Raw genomic sequence first — 17,437 nt, forward strand, 5'->3', positions numbered from 1 at the left:
ATTTGGGGCAGGATTTAAGAAAACAGGAGTAATTCTATTATCAGATATTTTAATAAGCCTAGCTAGAAGGAAGGAAGACTAGAATGAGGAATGTAATTGGTAAAGCTGTAGTCATTTCTGTTGGCCAGGACAGAGAGATGGTTAGTCATTTTAATGGTTTGGATAGCATTATGGGGTGATCTTGTTATTGTCATAATCCGTCATGACCACAAGAGTGGCCATATCTGAGGCTGATATTCTGTGAAATTGTTTATGTTCAATATGGAGGACCTAGTTGTGAGTGGCAGGCCAGCTGCTAGATGTTAGGGCTTGTAGTTCTTTTTTTTAAAAAAAAATATATTTTATTGATATTTTACAGAGAGGAAGGGAGAGAGATAGAGAGTTAGAAACATCGATGAGAGAGAAACATCGATCAGCTGCCTCCTGCACATCTCCTACTGGGGATATGCCCGCAACCCAGGTACATGCCCTTGACCGGAATCGAACCTGGGACCTTTCAGTCCACAGGCCGACGCTCTATCCACTGAGCCAAACCGGTTTCGGCAGGGCTTGTAGTTCTTTATCTCAATTTAAAAGAGAGAAAAAAGGTGATTGCATTCGGAAACACAACATTATTGCTAAACATCAGTTTTTGTTATTTTATTCGAGTGCCAGTTAAATTTATGTATAAAGAACTAGTTTTACAAATGTCATTTTTAAATGTAAAATATAAACTTTAACTCCCCCCAAAAAGAAATATATTCATCTTTATAAAAAATGACTGAGTTATTTCTAAAATTTAATTTAATCATGTTTGTGTTTCACAGATATTTTCACCTCCAGGCCATCCAAAAATGATTTACAGCTCTTCAAATTTAAAGACTCCTTCAAAACTTTGTTCAGGGTCAAAACCTCATGATGTTCAAGAAGTTCTTAAAAAGAAGCAGGTAACAGCTTTGATTCTTCTTTTGTTAAAGAGGAAAGGTCCCACTGAGTTCTTAAGTGATTATGTTAACACCTTTGACTGTTGATGTTGTTATGGAACTCCATCGTCATGTTTGTTTAGCTGCTGCTGGATGCAGTGTACACTTGAACTAAAGGAAAACAAACAGAGAAAATGTTTAGCAATTGCCTTTCGGTGGCTACATCAAGCACAAGGGAAGACTTTCTTCTGTGCAAAAGTAAACAACACCAAGCTGTAAAATTTTTTTCATTCTCCAAGGGCTAGAAGCAGACATTTCATTTCATTATTTACTTTTTGTTCTTTCTGACTTTTCAAGTTAGATAATATTTCACATAAAATATAACTTTTATGTAGCTATTATTCAGATGATTCAGTTCTGAGTTTCATATCATCTTAGATATAAACAGTTTTTCAAATAAAATATTTACATATATTAACTCAGCATAATTTGATATTTAATTAACAGAGGAGTAGAAGCAACATTTTCCTGGCAAAAACATTATATTTTGCTATTGTTTCTAACCTGTAGCTCATCTCACATTTTTAAACTTTAAAAATAAGGATTTGGCTTATGATATTGGCAAATGAAAACACTTCTTATTTTTCCTCAGAGTTACATTTAGGTCATTCAAATGAAGGAACCTCATAGATACGGCTAACTAATGTTTAGTATTTTAAATACTTTTTAAAGTACAATTATAAATGTAAAAGGTTGTGTTTTTTTTTTAATATATCTTTATTGATTTCAGAGAGGAAGGGAGAGGGATAGAGAGTTAGAAACATCAGTCAGCTGCCTCCTGCACACCCCCTCCTGGGGATGTGCCCACAACTGAGGTACATGCCCTTGACCAGAATCGAACCTGGGACCCTTCAGCCTGCAGGCTGACGCTCTATCCATTGAGCCATACTGGTCAGGGCAAATGTAAAGGTTTTTATATTGAAAGTGTTCGGACAATATAGTTGAAGGTTTTATCTCTGGTTTTCAGCCATTTTTTGACCAGGAGGAAAATGTAGGGATGGCCCAGAAAAAATGAATTGAGAATAAAGTAGCCTTATGTATCATTGGCAAATTTTGTTATCTATTATTAATTTTTTCTTTACCTATTCATATAGGAAGCAATGAAGCTACAACAAGATATGAGGAAAAAAAGGCAAGAAGTGTTAGAAAAACAAATAGAATGCCAGAAGGTAAGACAAGAGCTCATTATTTGCCTATTGGAATATAAAATGGATTTTAAAAAGATACTCCTAATGGTAAATATTTTAAGGTTATTTTTATATTACACTTTACTAAGCATAGTTTTACTCTTTCCTGTTTGTTTCATAGATGCTAATATCCAAGCTAGAAAAAAACAAAAACATGAAACCAGAAGAGAGAGCAAATATAATGAAGACTTTGAAAGAGCTTGGTGAAAAGATCTCACAACTGAAAGATGAATTAAAAACATCTTCTGCAGTCTCCACACCATCGAAAATGAAGACCAAAACAGAGGTATCTGTTTGTATTTTTTTATATTTTTTATTGATTTCAGAGAGAGGGAGAGGGAGAGAGAGATAGAAACATCATTGATGAGAGAGAATCATTTGATTGGCTGCCCCCTGCACACACCCCACTGGGGACGGAGCCTGCAATGTGGGCTTGTGCTCTGACCGGGAATTGAACTGTGACCTCCTAATTCATAGGTCAATGCTCAACCACAGAGCCACACTAGCTGGGCTTTTTGCATTTTTTATTCAACATAGGGTTATTGAATATCTGTTACATGTTTGGTACTTTGAAAGTACAGTGCAACCCTTAGGTGGCTAATAGTCTAATGGGGAGACAATTATAGTAACAAGTTTAAAAAATATTTCTATAGATACTACATGTACTGTCTTTGAAAGAGGTAAATAAAGGTGTGTTTTTTCAGTTGAAATTTTTGGTTCTCTCTGCTGAACATGAAACTACTAAAGTGATGGCAAGCAAAGAGGTTACTTCCTATTTCAGCAATTTTTAAAAAAAATATATTTCACTGATTTTTTACAGAAAGGAAGGGAGAGGGATAGGGAGTTAGAAACATCGATGAAAAAGAAACATCAATCAGCTGCCTCCTGCACACTCCCCACTGGGGATGTGCCCGCAACCAAGGTACCTGCCCTTGACTGGAATCGAACCCGGGACCTTTGGGTCCGCAGGCCAACGCTCTATCCACTGATCCAAACCGGTCAGGGCTCAGCAAATTTTTTTTATAATTTTATAATAGTGTTGTAATAAAACCATTGCTCTTATTCATTTGCTTTAGTAAGGGCAAAAATGTGGCATTTTATTGGAAAGAATAATTGGAAGCTCTAGATCAGGGGTCCTCAAACTGCGGCCCGCGGAAAACATTTATCCAGCCCGCTGGGTGTTTTTGCCGCCGCTGTGTGCATACGAATTTATTCATAGTTTTTTTTTTAAACTATAGTCTGGCCCTCCAACGGTCTGAGGGACAGTGAACTGGCCCTCTGTTTAAAAAGTTTGAGGACCCCGCTCTAGATCCATTGAAGTCTAATTTTGTTAATTTTTTGTTTTGTTTTGTGTTCTTTTTTTATCATAGGTGAATACTTGCTTTACACAGTGCTTCCATTATACCTCAGCTTTGTAGTGGGATTTAATTTTTAGCGCTTTGAGGAGGAGGAGGAGGAGAGGGGAGGGGAAGGAAGAAAAAGAGGAACATAGTTAAAAGAATGAAATGGCAATAAATATGTACCTATCAATAATTACTTTAAATGTAAATTTCTTAATGCTCCAATCAAAAAACAGTATGGAGTTACCTCAAAATATTAAAAATATAAATGCCTATGACCCAGCAATTCCACTCTGGGAATATATCCAAAGAAAGCGAAACACTAATTTGAAAGAATATATGCATCTCTATGTTCATTGTAGCATTATTTACAATAGACAAGATTTGGAAGCAGCCTAAGTGTCCATCAGTAGATGAATGAATAAATTTGATACGGAATAAATTTGTCATATATGTATACATTTATATGTATATATAACACAAGTTTTTATGTACAATATTACATTTGAAATTATTATATGAAAGTAAAGTGTTTTACTAAGATTGCTTTTAAAAAATATAATAAAAATATTTTTATGGAAATTTCCCCCAGTTATAGAAAGAACATGGGCACATTTTGAAAATTAAAGAGAATATATATATAGGAGAAAAATAATTTCTCACAGTCACTTACCTAAAGACTGATTATTGTCTCTTTCCCCCCCACCTCCCCAAAAAAGAGTGGCAATAGTTATAGGATTCATATCTGAAAGCAGTTATGTAACTGTTACGTTTGTACTATGAATGAATTTTTACTATATAATTTGCCCTATTGTATTTTATTATGTGAAAATTATTCTCATCTCAGATGACTTTTCAAAATCTGAGTTTTAGGCCATTTTAAGCAGTAATACTCTTTATTGTTTTTACTGATACCACTATGCTCTGTACATGTTAGTATTATATCCATTAAATTACTTTCTCTAAAACACCCATGTATATTGCATCCTCTCACTCTCATTTTCCCAAAAGAGATGTGTGTCATTCTGTAAGTATAATATTCTGAATAAGATCTTGGAAGTAATCTAAAAAATGCACTTTTACTCTTAATTTTTCCAAAGGCCCAAAAAGAACTATTAGATACTGAACTGGACCTTCACAAGAGGCTGTCCTCAGGAGAAGACACAACAGAGTTACGGAAAAAGCTCAGTCAGTTACAGGTTGAGGTGAGATTAAAGAGATGTTACTGACTCACTACATTTAACATCTCAAAAAAATAGTTTTCTCTTTTTCTATTTTCCCAGGTTTAATCTAACTGTGTATTTTATTCTACCTTTGGTTGTTGTTATTCAGGCTGCACGATTAGGTATCTTACCAGTGGGTCGTGGAAAGACCATGTCCTCTCAAGGTCGAGGAAGAGGCCGAGGTCGTGGAGGAAGAGGAAGGGGCTCACTAAATCACATGGTGGTGGACCACCGGCCCAAAGCACTATCAGTTGGGGGACTCATTGAAGAGGAAAAAGATGATTTACTTCAGCATTTCTCAGTAAGTTTTTAAAGTAGCAAAAACAAACTCTGAAAACACTGTATTCAGCATTTCCTGGCTGCATTCTGTATAAATGCCAAATGTTTTATAGATTAGAAAAGAAGTTGTAAAAACATGGGTATTAGCAAATTTTCATTAATATATTTGAAGGTCAAGAAGAAACTCATGTTCTGTAACTCCATAATACTCCTCATAAATGCATGTGTAGTGATAAGTTGTTCCAGAGCTATCTTTGATTTTTGTTTTGGGGTTATTGCATGATTTACCGGTTGTTGATAGTTAATAAGTGAAAATAATTTGGGATGGAAGCAAAAGTCAAAGGAAGAATTTATTAGGATAAGAGACATATTTAGTTATGTTTTGTATACACATGCAACAATTTATTTTTAAATAAGACATGCAAATAGAGGTTTGATACAGGTAAATGTCTATTATTTGGCACATAAACAGTATATTCTCTTTTTTTATTAAATTTATTGGGGTGAAATTGGTCAACATGAACATAATAGGTTTCAGGTATGGGTTTCTATATTACAACAAGTATATTCTCCTTCCAACAACTCATTAATTCCTTCAGTAAATATTGTTATTTGTTCTAGAGCATTTGCATACATGATCTCATTTAAATAACTAAAATGCATGTGAAGTCACGTATGTACAGATGGGAAAATTAAAAGTTAGACATAAGTTAACCAAAATCAAACAGTTAATAAGTAGTAAAACCAAGATAGAAATGCACAGTGGTTAGCATCAGGATCCCTATTCCTCAGACAACAACTTTAAGAGAAAATATGTTCAGCTTTATTAAGTGCTAAAAATGTTGAGGGAAATCTTAACAAGCAAAACTTCATTCCAAAGTTTCTTATTAGTTTGGTGCCCATAATCCTGTCTTGCCCTCACTATTAGAAAATTGTCGGTTGTTATACAGTGTCCAGAATTTAGAGCCTTTGGGCTCTGGCCTATTCATTCTTGAGCCAGTTCTTTCACTAGTCTGCCCCTTATTTTCTTTGTTTTTAAAGTGGGAGACTAGTTTTAAGTGGCTTCTTTGAGAAATAAAGAAGATAATATTTGGAGCACTATACTTGGGCAAGGTATCGAACCTGGGTAAATGTTAATTTTTGTCTTTTAATGTTGAGTAGATAAAATTAAAGCCTCCTTGCCAAGTAAGTTGGGCATTTAGACCTAATGCCAGCTCTGGTGAGGTGATACTGGGTGATATAAAGCAGAATTTTTATAAATTTGTCTGTGTAGAAAGTTCAGTTATAAAAAGTAGGTAATTGTAGGAAGCTACATGCTCTGTCCCGAGGGTCACTGGAGGCAATATGTAGATATTTAAGTTGTTTTGTTTTGGGGTGTGTGTGTATGTGTGTGTGTATTTTAATTGATTTCAGAGAGGAAAGGAGAGGGAGAGAGATATAGAGACATCAATAATGAGAGAGAATCATTGATCAGCTGCCTCCTGCATGCCCCCACTGGGACATGTGCCCTTGACAGGAATCGAACCTAGGACCTTTCAGTCTGCAGGCCGATATTCTATCCACTGAGCTGCTGGGGTCCAACCCCAGAAGGTCCAGGGGTCCCCAAAGGTGTGGACGGAGTCGGCGAAGAAGGAATGACACAGAGACAGCGTTCAGTTGATCAGCAGCCTAGCCAGGATCTCTAGCCAAGTTCTGGTCAGGATCTCCAGTGAAGTTCTGGTGTTTATTGTCTTGTTATATCTGTATTTATACCAGTTGATTCCAATCCTATCAATCTCTATTCCAAAGGTTAGGGCATTTCTTATCTCCATTCCAGGGAGTAAAGATTATGTAGCTTAATTGTGATTGTTCATAGCTAAAGTGATTAACTACCCGCCTGGCACTTAGTTAAGGGGTTTTATTCCCTCCCTAACTTCAGGGGAAAATCCCTACCTGGGGAAACAACCTTTCTTGGAGAGGTGACCTCGGTTAAAACACATAGCGCCAAGAAGGTGAGCAAACATATTAAGAACAGTATGCCATATACGCCAGGTCCCTTGAAACATGCTGTGCAGATGTTTCTTCCCTGCAGCGACTGTGTCAAGCAGCAAGGATGGACCGGCTCCCTGCAAGTTCCCCCTTTTTTATTTTTTAAATGATAGCACATGTAAATCAGCGGCCACCTCTCGGATTGGGTTGTTTAAGACTCGGAAGAAGACTGACAAGCAGTGATAGCGAGCATAGCTATAAATATAGTGAATGGAGTGCACAAGGAGCCTTGTTCCTGTAGAAGGTTGCTGGCCTCTTCAGTCAAGGGATTTCAGCTCTCCTCAAGTAGGGGGTTTGGTTGTCCTTGTTGATCTGGCTACGGGCGGCATCATTGGTGATGGGCTTCCCGAAGCGTCAGCGAGTTGAAGGGCTACATCAAAAGGTCCATCAGGGCCGTGCTTGATGGTGGTGTCGGTGTCTGGGGAGGAGTCAGCTGTGCCCTCTGGGTCGGCCTATATGGTTAATACCGGGGAGGAGGAGGATGAGGCGGAGACGGAGGGTGGTGTGACATAAGGTCGGATTAGACCGTCTGGAATCCACACAGGTGAGTCTGCATCCTGTGGAAATATACATGCACCTCCTCTCCCCCAGGTTAAAAGTACACCAGGTCCCTTCCAGGCTCCTGTAAGTCTTTCCATTTGACGAAATAAGTGAATTTCTGCTAAATGAAAGTTTCTTTTGCTGATTTGCTCAGAGACCTCGGACTTGGCTGAGAGAGTAGCTTCCACTTCTTGCTTTTCTACCATCTGTTGGGCCTCAGTTGTTAACTTCTTCAGCTGACCCCATGTTGGCACCTCAGTCCCTTGCATAGCCTTTCTTTTGTTTATTGTCTACCAGCTAGGGCTAGATGTTTAAGTTTTAACCCAGAAGTCATGCTCATGTGGATCTCTTTCCTTCTCATAAGTAGAATCATTCTAGATCATCTAATGATAACCAGTTTTTAGATAAATGCATTTGATAAGTCTGACACATGGCATTTGGTTTGTGGAAAGGGGAAATACCAGGCATTTGGGGAGAGAGCAAACAAAGCTGAGGCAGATGAGGTAACTTCAAGGAGACACTGACATTGGTTTTGATGGCATTTTATTGTTTTTTTTTTGTTTTTGGTAAAGTGCTTATCAGACAGTCTTAAGTACTAGTAGCATATTTACCCTAGTAACAGACTTGGGCATATAGTATGTTTTCTTTGAAAGAAATACATATGCCTAGATATTAGGGCAAATTGATTTAGCAGGCTTAAAGGATAATAACTCTTATTTAAGATCTTTTATATCCCACAAAGGCTACCATAAAAACGTATATTTTCAGTTTTTTTTTTTTTTTTACTGTCCTTAATAATTGTGAAATGACCATGGAAGATTCTATCTTTATGGATGGGTTTTGGTGAAGCTATTCTGAAGAATGAGGACCTAATTCTGGAGTCGTTCAGTTTATTTTTGTATCCAGCAATCCATTTCTAAGAACTTATCACAAGGGTATTGCTAGGGTTGCATGCAAATGATACCTGTACATTTGCTCAGTGAAGCATGCTTTATATTTAGTGAAAAAATGGAAACAATCTAAATGCTCACAAGTACTTTGCAGCTATTAAGAACATGTTTTTAAAGAAGAGTGCCATGAGAAAATTCTCCAGATTAACTTATAGGTTAAAAAAAATTGGAGGCAATATTAAACATAAACAACAAAAAAATGAAAGTGCATTAAATTATTAGTTCTGGGTGACAAAATTCAAGTTTTTCATTTTTTTTCCTTCTAAGTGCTTCTCTATTTTTCCAGCTTTCCAAAAGAACACATATTACTTTTTAAATCAGACCTTTTATCATCACATTCACTTTTAGGTGAAGTGTCAGCATTTTTATGATGATTATAAAACCAAATTTGAGTATATGTGTTGATCTTGGGCTTTAGGTCCCAGGCACCTATATAAAAATATGTGTAAATTAAAGTATACACAAATTTAAAATATATAAAATATTTAATATACAGTGCAAGCTGTATAAAACAACATAAGACATATAATACTACATAAACATTTTAATAGTATATATCAGGGGCCAGCAGACTTTTTCTGTAAAGGACCAGATAGTAAATATTTTAGATTTTAGAGAACCACATAGAGTCTCTGTCACATTTTCTTTTCCTCCTTTTTCCCCCTTACCTGCCCCTTCTCCTCCCTTTTCCTTCTATGAATTTATTTTCCTTTTAAAAATATAAAAGCTATTCTTAGCTTACAGGCCATTGAAAAACAGGTGCTGGGCCTGAAGGCTGTGATTTGCAGATCCCTGACATACATTATTGTATTACTTTAAGTACCTGTTTCCTCATACCCTTAACAGCATTTGATTTTTATTTTTTCATCTTTGCCAGTTATGTGGTTGATGAATGATGATTGATACAGATTTGGCATCAGTTTCTGATCTGGGAAAATGGCTGGCTAGATGAATTTCTCTCTGAGTAACTTCTACCTCCAAGGTTCCAAGTACTTCTAAAGTATTGCGTACTAGAGGCCCGGTGCACGAAATTCGTCCATGGAGAGGGGGGGTCCCCTCAGCTCATCCGGCACCGTCTTCTATCCAGGAGCCCTCGGGGGATGTCTGACTCACAATCCTGGCCTGCTGGCTCCTAACTGCTCATCTGCCTGCCTGCCTGGTCACCCCTCACTGACCCTCCGCCCCCCCCCCCCCCCCCCCGGCCCCCCAAGCTGGCCTGGTTGCCCCAAACTGCCCGCCCTCTCCCCCAACCGGCCTGGTTGCCCCTCCCTGCCAGCCTGGACGCCCCATGGCTGTTTGGCTGTTTGGTCGTCCCTCACTGTCTCCCCTGCCTGCCTGGTCACCCCACACAGCCTGCTGTTGATATTAAACCCTTATCAGATGTATCATTGGCAAATATGTTCTCCCATGCAGTGGGTTGTCTTTTAATTTTATTGATGGTTCCCTTTGCTGTGCAAAAACTTTTTAGTTTGATGTAGTCCCTTGTTGCCCTTGTCCGAGGAGATATATCAGGAAAAATATTGCTACGAGCCGAAACCGGTTTGGCTCAGTGGATAGAGCGTCGGCCTGCGGACTGAAGGGTCCCGGGTTCGATTCCGGTCAAGGGCATGTACCTTGGTTGCGGGCACATCCCCAGTGGGAGATGTGCAGGAGGCAGCTGATCAATGTTTCTCTCTCATCTGTTTCTAACTCTCTATCTCTCTCCTTTCCTCTCTGTAAAAAATCAATAAAATATATATTTTTTTAAAAAAAATATTGCTACGAGAAATGACTGAGAATTTACTGCCTGTGTTTTCACTTAGGATTTTTATGGTTTTGAGCCTAACATTGAAGTCTTGAAGTCTTTAATCCATTTTGAGTTTATTCTTCTGTATAATGTAAGAAGGTGGTCTAGTTTCATTTTTTGCATGTATCCAATTTTTGCAATACCAGTTATTGAATAGACTATCTTCACCTCATTGTGTGTTCTTGCCTCCTTTGTCAAATATTAATTGACCATAAAGGTGTGGCATTATTTCTGGGATCTCTATTCTGTTCCTCAGAGTTTTTTTTAATGTTTTTTAAAAAATATATTTTACTGATTTTTTACAGAGGAAGGAAGAGGGATAGAGAGTTAGAAACGTTGATGAGAGAGAAACATTGATCAGCTGTCTCCTGCACACCCCCTACTGGGGATGTGCCTGCAACCGAGGTACATGCCCTTGACCAGAATTGAACCTGGGACCTTTCAGTCCACAGGCCAATGCTCTATGCACTGAGCCAAACCAGTTAGGGCTGTTCTCAGTTTTAATGACTTAATATATGTATAGTTGTGAAATGATTACTAAGATATGTTTAGTTAACATCCATCAGCTCACATAGATATTTTTTGGAATGAGAATTTTTAATATCTACTCTCTTAGCAACTACCTGATTTTTAAAAGATGGTAGATGTGTATTTGGATAGGGCCATTTTTGATACATCAGTTTAGTTATGTCTCATGGATCAAATGTTCGGTGTCAGATTATAAACAATCAATCCCATAAGAAATAATGGGGATTTTTCCTTAGATCACAGGCCAATATCTATGCAGACAATAGTTAACTGGCGATGGGGCTGGCCTAGTGTACACTTACAATGCAGTTATCTGAGTGTTCTGTGGAAACATTTGTCAGATGCTTCCTGAAGCTTACCAACATTTTTCTTAGAGAACCTAGAGTGAAACCCCAAATTTAAAAGAACTTCTGTCACATTTTTCAGGACTGAACCAAGAATTGGGGGTATTTTACAACTCAGCCCAGTTCATAAGAAAACTGTAGGAATAACTAAACTTTTCCTTTCATGAAACTTTGGGTCCCTATTCTTTTGCTTCTGTTGCTTTGTCTTTAAAATTAAACTTTTGCTTTCTCTTATTATTGATATGTGCTGGGAAGGGGTGGGGGAAATGTTCATACTGTAGTACCAAGGAATAATTGGTAGCAGATTTACCTTGAGTGAGGATAGTAGGTGTTTAACATTTGTTGAATGTGTAGGTGAGCTGGGGAGTACTAGTTATAGTTGTATAACATTTCAGAACAGAAAGGGGGAATAGCTTTGTCAGATATAGGTGGGGCTATAAGAGATGCCATATGATGAAAAGACAGTGTTTTAAATAGTTACATTTTTAAGGTTTCAGTCTAAATATGTAGATTATCAAAGCCAAAAGCCAATAATTGTATTAAGACAGTATTTATTTGTCCTTATGATGACTTTTCTAAGTAATTTATCACCCAGTCAAGACAGATTTTATATACATGACAGAAAAATTAATCATGGACTATTCTGGGCAACCAGAACATATGGTCTACTAGTTAAAACAGGTTTCATTTTTTTCTAGCTCTCATTGGAGATTGTTCATAGATCCACTTTAATAGATTTTTCTCCTAGTCATTATACTTTTTGAGTAGCACACATTTTGAAGGAATCACTAGTAAATGTGAGTACACACTTTTGTGTTTTTCTAAAATCTATTTTAGGCTGCAAACCAAGGGTCAAAATTTAAAGACCGTCGGCTACAAATATCATGGCACAAGGCCAAGGTGCCTTCTGTATCCACAGAGACCGAGGAAGAAGAAGTCAAGGAGGAGGTAAATTTAATGATTGAAAATAAGAGTTGAAAAAGAAAAAAAAGGAAGAATTAGATTGTTTCTCAGTTACATTTTTTCTGACATTAAAATAAATAATATAAAATAAATATTGAATTATTGCATGAGTGCAGTTATCTAAGACTAGTCTTAAAATTTATTAAAGCATCAAAAGGTACATAAATATAAAAAGCTTTGGGGGTTTATTTTCTGGTGTAGAGAGACATTTTTATTGGCATTTGTTTGGGCTCTAGATATCTTTATTCTGGTAAATGAGGACATGGATTATATGAATAAATTAAGTTTTAGCTGATTGTTGAAGCTTTTATTCAAGTTCCATAAGTAATAGATGGGAGTTTCTTTCCTTCTATGTATAGTTGGTTAAAATGTCAGTGTAAGGAAGTAAGACATTAAGAGGGAAGGCTGGGAAAGTCAAAGACTTAAGTAATGCAAGTACTAAATAATCAGCCTCTTAAAATATCAGAGAATTGATTCTGCTCTTTTAGTACTATATTTCTAATTAGTTTATTAAAATGGACACTCATCCAACATTGCAAGTTATTCCTGATTCATCACAGTTTTGGTTTAAAAGATATCTAGTAATAATGGTTGGTCAAGAGGCTTCTAAACCATATGGGTAATTTTATATAACCAAAGTGGAAACATGTTCCTCTGTTAAAAAAAAAAAAGAAAGAAAAATCTTGATATTTTGGGGAATATTTACAGATACTTTTACTTTGTGTAACTTTTTATATTTTTATATAAGATTTTGAATGTCAGTGTCATGGGAAGTTAGTATATTCTCCCCTCACAAATATTCTAATATTAAAGGAAAGGTTTAGGAGTTTGAATGGTCATTTACTGCCTAATTTTTAAGTTAACGGAATAAAATTAATTTTATCAATAACATTTCATAGGTATTTTTATTTTCCCTACTAAATGTTCATATATTACTTACTTTATTTTTCTGATGATTTTAGAATGTAAATCTTTTCCTATTTAGACTAAGAAAAGTTAGGGAGATTATATACATAGATTGGAGCAAAACAGGTTTACTTTAACCTACTCTTATTAATTTTAATTTATTAAAACCTACTTTATTTTAATTTATTAATTATTGTATTATTTTCCATATGAACAACAGTAAACCTACTTTTATCCCACCCAGTACATGTAAAAAAAATTGTTTTTTGTTTTTTTGCTCTGAAAAATATTTGTAAACCCAGCCTTTATATTTAGTCTGTTTGTCCTTTGTCGTAAAAAAGTATTTTATTTAACTTTCTTGTGCCACTAAGCAGATTTTACCCTCTCTTTCTTTAGGAAACAGAAACCTCAGATTTGTTTTTGCCTGATGATGATGACGAAGATGAAGATGAATATGAGTCTCGTTCATGGCGAAGATGAAATCTGAAATGAGCTGTATAATTTTTAGGAATATTTGTTTAGAAGAACAACTTTTAAAGTTATTTAAAGACGTCAATGAGCCAAAAAAATTTTTTTTATTTTTCTTTTCAACACAGTAGATTTAAGGACAGCAAGTTTGCTATTTAAACACATCTCATAACTGTTCATGATATTAAAGCACCAAAGGCCTAGTGACTTTTACACAGTTGTGAAGATCCACAGGATGACATGGATAATCTCTAGAGCCTTATATTTCCACACCACCTGTTTTGTTGCTATTGGTGTTGGATTATGATGTAAATGACAGGGTGTTCAGAAATTTTATTTTGGATTATAATCTGCTGATAAAATTTCTTTAAATGTCAAAATTGCCTGGAATCTCTTAACTCTTAGCTATTATGGATGGGTCGTCAGACAGTAGGAGACATTTGTAATTGCAATACCCTTCTGCTTTCAAGAGTTGTCTTGGAAGAAAAGTAAATTTATTTTCATTTGTTTTTACTGAGGAGGAGCCCAATTTGTATTAAATCTAAATTTGGGGTGGGAGGTGGCTTATGTGTAGAAATACTGTTTTAGTGTAAACCATACAAACTCTGTGTTCTTAAATGCTATAAGGTAATGGAAGCTAGCTCTATGGTATTTTCCTTCTGTCATTATATTAACTCTCCTGCACTTCTATTGCTGCTGATCCTTTACTTTGAAATTAGTGAGTATTGGTTCAGTTGGTTTGTGTTTTGTTTTTCTATTTTTAACATTCTCAGAATATAAAAGGTTTTCACCCATTGCCCTTTTCTCAATCCCATTTTCTTTCTTCTGCCTTTTTATTACTAGGCCTGACTTACCCATTATTGAGATAAGTGATTCTTTTGGATCACCAAAAGTCAACCCTTAATAAAAAGTTTAAACCAGCAAGCACCTTGATAAATGTTTAGATGAGAATAATGGAAGGATTTATGGGGAAAGTCAGTCACTAGCTTTTTCTTTTTTAATGCTTCAATTTAGTTAATAGTTACACAAAAGGGTTAAAAAGTGTCTGAAATTCTTTTCCTAAATTTAAACCATGATGGTGAGGTGTTTGAGTAGGGTAGGGTTGGGGTAGGGTAGGGGGATGGGTATGCTAGTAATAAATGGGAGTCATAACTTGACTTTGATCAGATGACCTTATTTTTTGATAATTTTGTAGCTTGTTACTATCCATGACATATGCATCCTTCAGTAGAAAGTTTCTTTCACTGTGTGCATTTTTACTGTACACTGTATAGAGTAGAGTATCTGTTAAGTAAAATATATATGTAAATGTATGTCCTTGTGTTCTGAATGTTAGATGGAAAAACAGGAGTAACACTACACTGTATTGACCCCTGGGGAAATAAAATGATTAATGTACATAGGATGTCACTTTTTCAAGAGTATACACATCTATGTTTTTATGTACGTGTGGTGTGAAAATTTGAAACTTCCTGTTGGCTTCAGAAAGTTCTTGGTGATCACTATATCAAGGATTTTGTTTCTTGAAGTAAGGACTGTTTCTTAAAATAGAAACTATTCACTAAGAAACTTAAAACCATCAGGACTCTAAGTTAGCTACAAGAAGTTAAATCCCATGTTCTGATTATCTCTTCTTTTCTACTTATTTTCCTGGAATGATGTGTCAAACCAGGGTCATTTTTATGTTCATTGTAACTTCCCCTTCGCGATTATAAGGACTTCCTCTTCCTAGGTTGTTATTAATATTTCTGATAACACTGAAACTAAAATAAGCTTATAAAAAGATAAAAATGTTACAGTGGGGTACCTAGAATAAGCAATCTTGCTCCTTCCTCCATCATCTCTAATGAAATTTTCTTGATGTCTGTGGCTCAGTTGGTATATATTTTGAAAGATTCATTGTGGTGAATATTTTGAGTCCTGACAGTTTAAACCTGATAGAGGGAACAAAGGATTTATATATTTTTTGTACAAAGTTTTTTCTTAAACTGTATAATTTTGTAAATAATTTGTTTGGTTTTTTTGTGTACTAAAACTACCAGCGTATAGATTTCAATAAGAATTGTTGTATTTTTGTATTTGGAAACTGAAAATTACAGTAAATTAATGGAGCTGTAAGAAAATTTTCAGTAGACTGACAGTTCAACAGAATGAGATTCCTTTTCATATGGTTTTTTTTTTTAACCTCAAAATTGACATCTTATTACACTCTGTACAGAGAGAGTTGAGGATTTGTTTGCCTTTTTAGTTATTGGGAGAGAGGGGGGTGAAAGAGAAGAGTGTTACAGTGAAGAATAGATAGACACCTTTCCCGGTAAGATTCTTATATAAAACTTCTTTTTCAATACATCTCATATAAGATTAAAATACGTTTTAAATGTTCTAAGAATTCTAAAACAATTTTGACTCTCAAAAATGAATTCAAAATAATGAGTTAAATATAATATTAGAAATTTTAAGTTAATGTTAGCATAAAATAGTTGAATATATATTTTTCCTTTAGGATTTTTTTTATCCCCATCCTCATATCCCCAACTATTAGAATTTCTTTTGAAAAGTAAGTACCATAACTTGTTTTCTTGGCATCTTCAGTTACAGATATGACATACACCATCTGAGGCAAGCTGCATTCTTTTTAATGAATGTGACGTCTAAGTTTCTAAGTAGCTGATGACCAATCCACCTAGGTCAGCCTGGTTTATTAGTGGATTGCTGCCCAAGCTTAAAAAGGTAACCCCAGGGAATGCAGAATTTTTTTTTGCATTTCTTCATGTGGGAAAGCATTGATGATAAATTGGAAAACGGTCTTGTTAGGATGAAACAGAGGTCCTACTGATGGATCATTATTTCAAAAAGAAGAAAAAAATCATGTGAAAAGGAATAGTGGTTCTTCTTATGTATAGTATGCCTGTATTATAGTTTTTACAAAATTGTGAACTTGTGTAATAGTATAATAGGAGATATTGTTGAATTTCTAACTGTTTATACATTTAAATTCATATATGTAATGTTTGTTTTATCAATTACAATCTGAATTTCTAAGAAGCATGTTGACTTTTGCAATAAAGATGCAATATGGAATGGTTCACAATCAGAAAAAAAAAAGAAAAGAAAAAAAAGATAAAAGTATTATGAATTTAAAAGAATTTGGAAAACTTATGAACCATTCCAAAAATTATAACAATCACCAAAAGAGCTGTAATTCTGGCTTGTTCTGGAAAGAAAGAAAATGTGTGTGTATGCTTGCTTATGTGTGACCGTGAGTGAGTAGTGGATATGTATGTGTGTTTTATGTTGGGTTCATGTACATGAGAGAATGCTGCTCTATGAAACTGGGTATTGAAGCCACTGGCTATGAAATACTCAGTAGAATAACTCCCTCAACAGGATGGTCTTGGAAATGAAAAAGAAGGGGATTAAAGTATTACTTGTAAGTTAGCTTTGATAGCCATATTTCTTTGTTCATGATGGGTCTTGGTATCCCTGATAAAAAGCACAAACAATTTTATAAAAGCAATTATTTTAATGCTACCTTGATGATATTCAGTGTGCCTGCCAACCATAGGAAGGACCTTTTTCTTTTTTCTAAAATATATTTTTATTGATTTCAGAGAGGAAGGAAGAGGGAGAGAGAGATAGAAACATCAATGATGAGAGAGAATCATTGATTGGCTACTGTTTGCACACCCCACACTGGGGATCGGGCCCGCAACCCAGGCATGTGCCCTGACTAGAAATTGAACCATGACCTCCTGGTTCCTAGGTCGATGCTCAGTCACTGAGCCATGCCGGCCACCTGGAAGGACATTTTTCTTAAATGGAATAGAAAGATGGGGAAAAACACCTTGAAGAGATGACTTCTAATTGTGACCTCTAATAGTAAAGAATAACAAGAAGTAATCTTACACCTTAAGGATTCGGTGGGAGGTGATG

General features: G+C 35.7%; 1 protein-coding gene across 3 annotated transcripts in view; it reads left to right on the top strand.

Moving 5' to 3' along the window:
* Window positions 1-14,902, top strand: part of RBM27 (RNA binding motif protein 27) — a 66,807-nt gene extending 51,905 nt beyond the window's left edge. For all 3 annotated transcript variants that reach the window (XM_081091195.1, XM_081091196.1, XM_081091197.1), the window contains 7 exons: window positions 807-926; window positions 2,057-2,131; window positions 2,271-2,435; window positions 4,590-4,694; window positions 4,822-5,013; window positions 12,005-12,115; window positions 13,433-14,902. In XM_081091195.1, coding sequence (XP_080947321.1) covers window positions 807-926; window positions 2,057-2,131; window positions 2,271-2,435; window positions 4,590-4,694; window positions 4,822-5,013; window positions 12,005-12,115; window positions 13,433-13,516 — 852 coding nt within the window. In that variant the 3' untranslated portion in view covers window positions 13,517-14,902. The remainder of the gene's footprint in view (window positions 1-806; window positions 927-2,056; window positions 2,132-2,270; window positions 2,436-4,589; window positions 4,695-4,821; window positions 5,014-12,004; window positions 12,116-13,432) is intronic.
* The last annotated feature ends 2,535 nt before the right edge of the window (window positions 14,903-17,437 follow it).

Source organism: Myotis nattereri (assembly GCF_964212035.1).
Source record: "Myotis nattereri genome assembly, chromosome: 5".
Classification (NCBI taxonomy): Eukaryota; Metazoa; Chordata; class Mammalia; order Chiroptera; family Vespertilionidae; genus Myotis; species Myotis nattereri.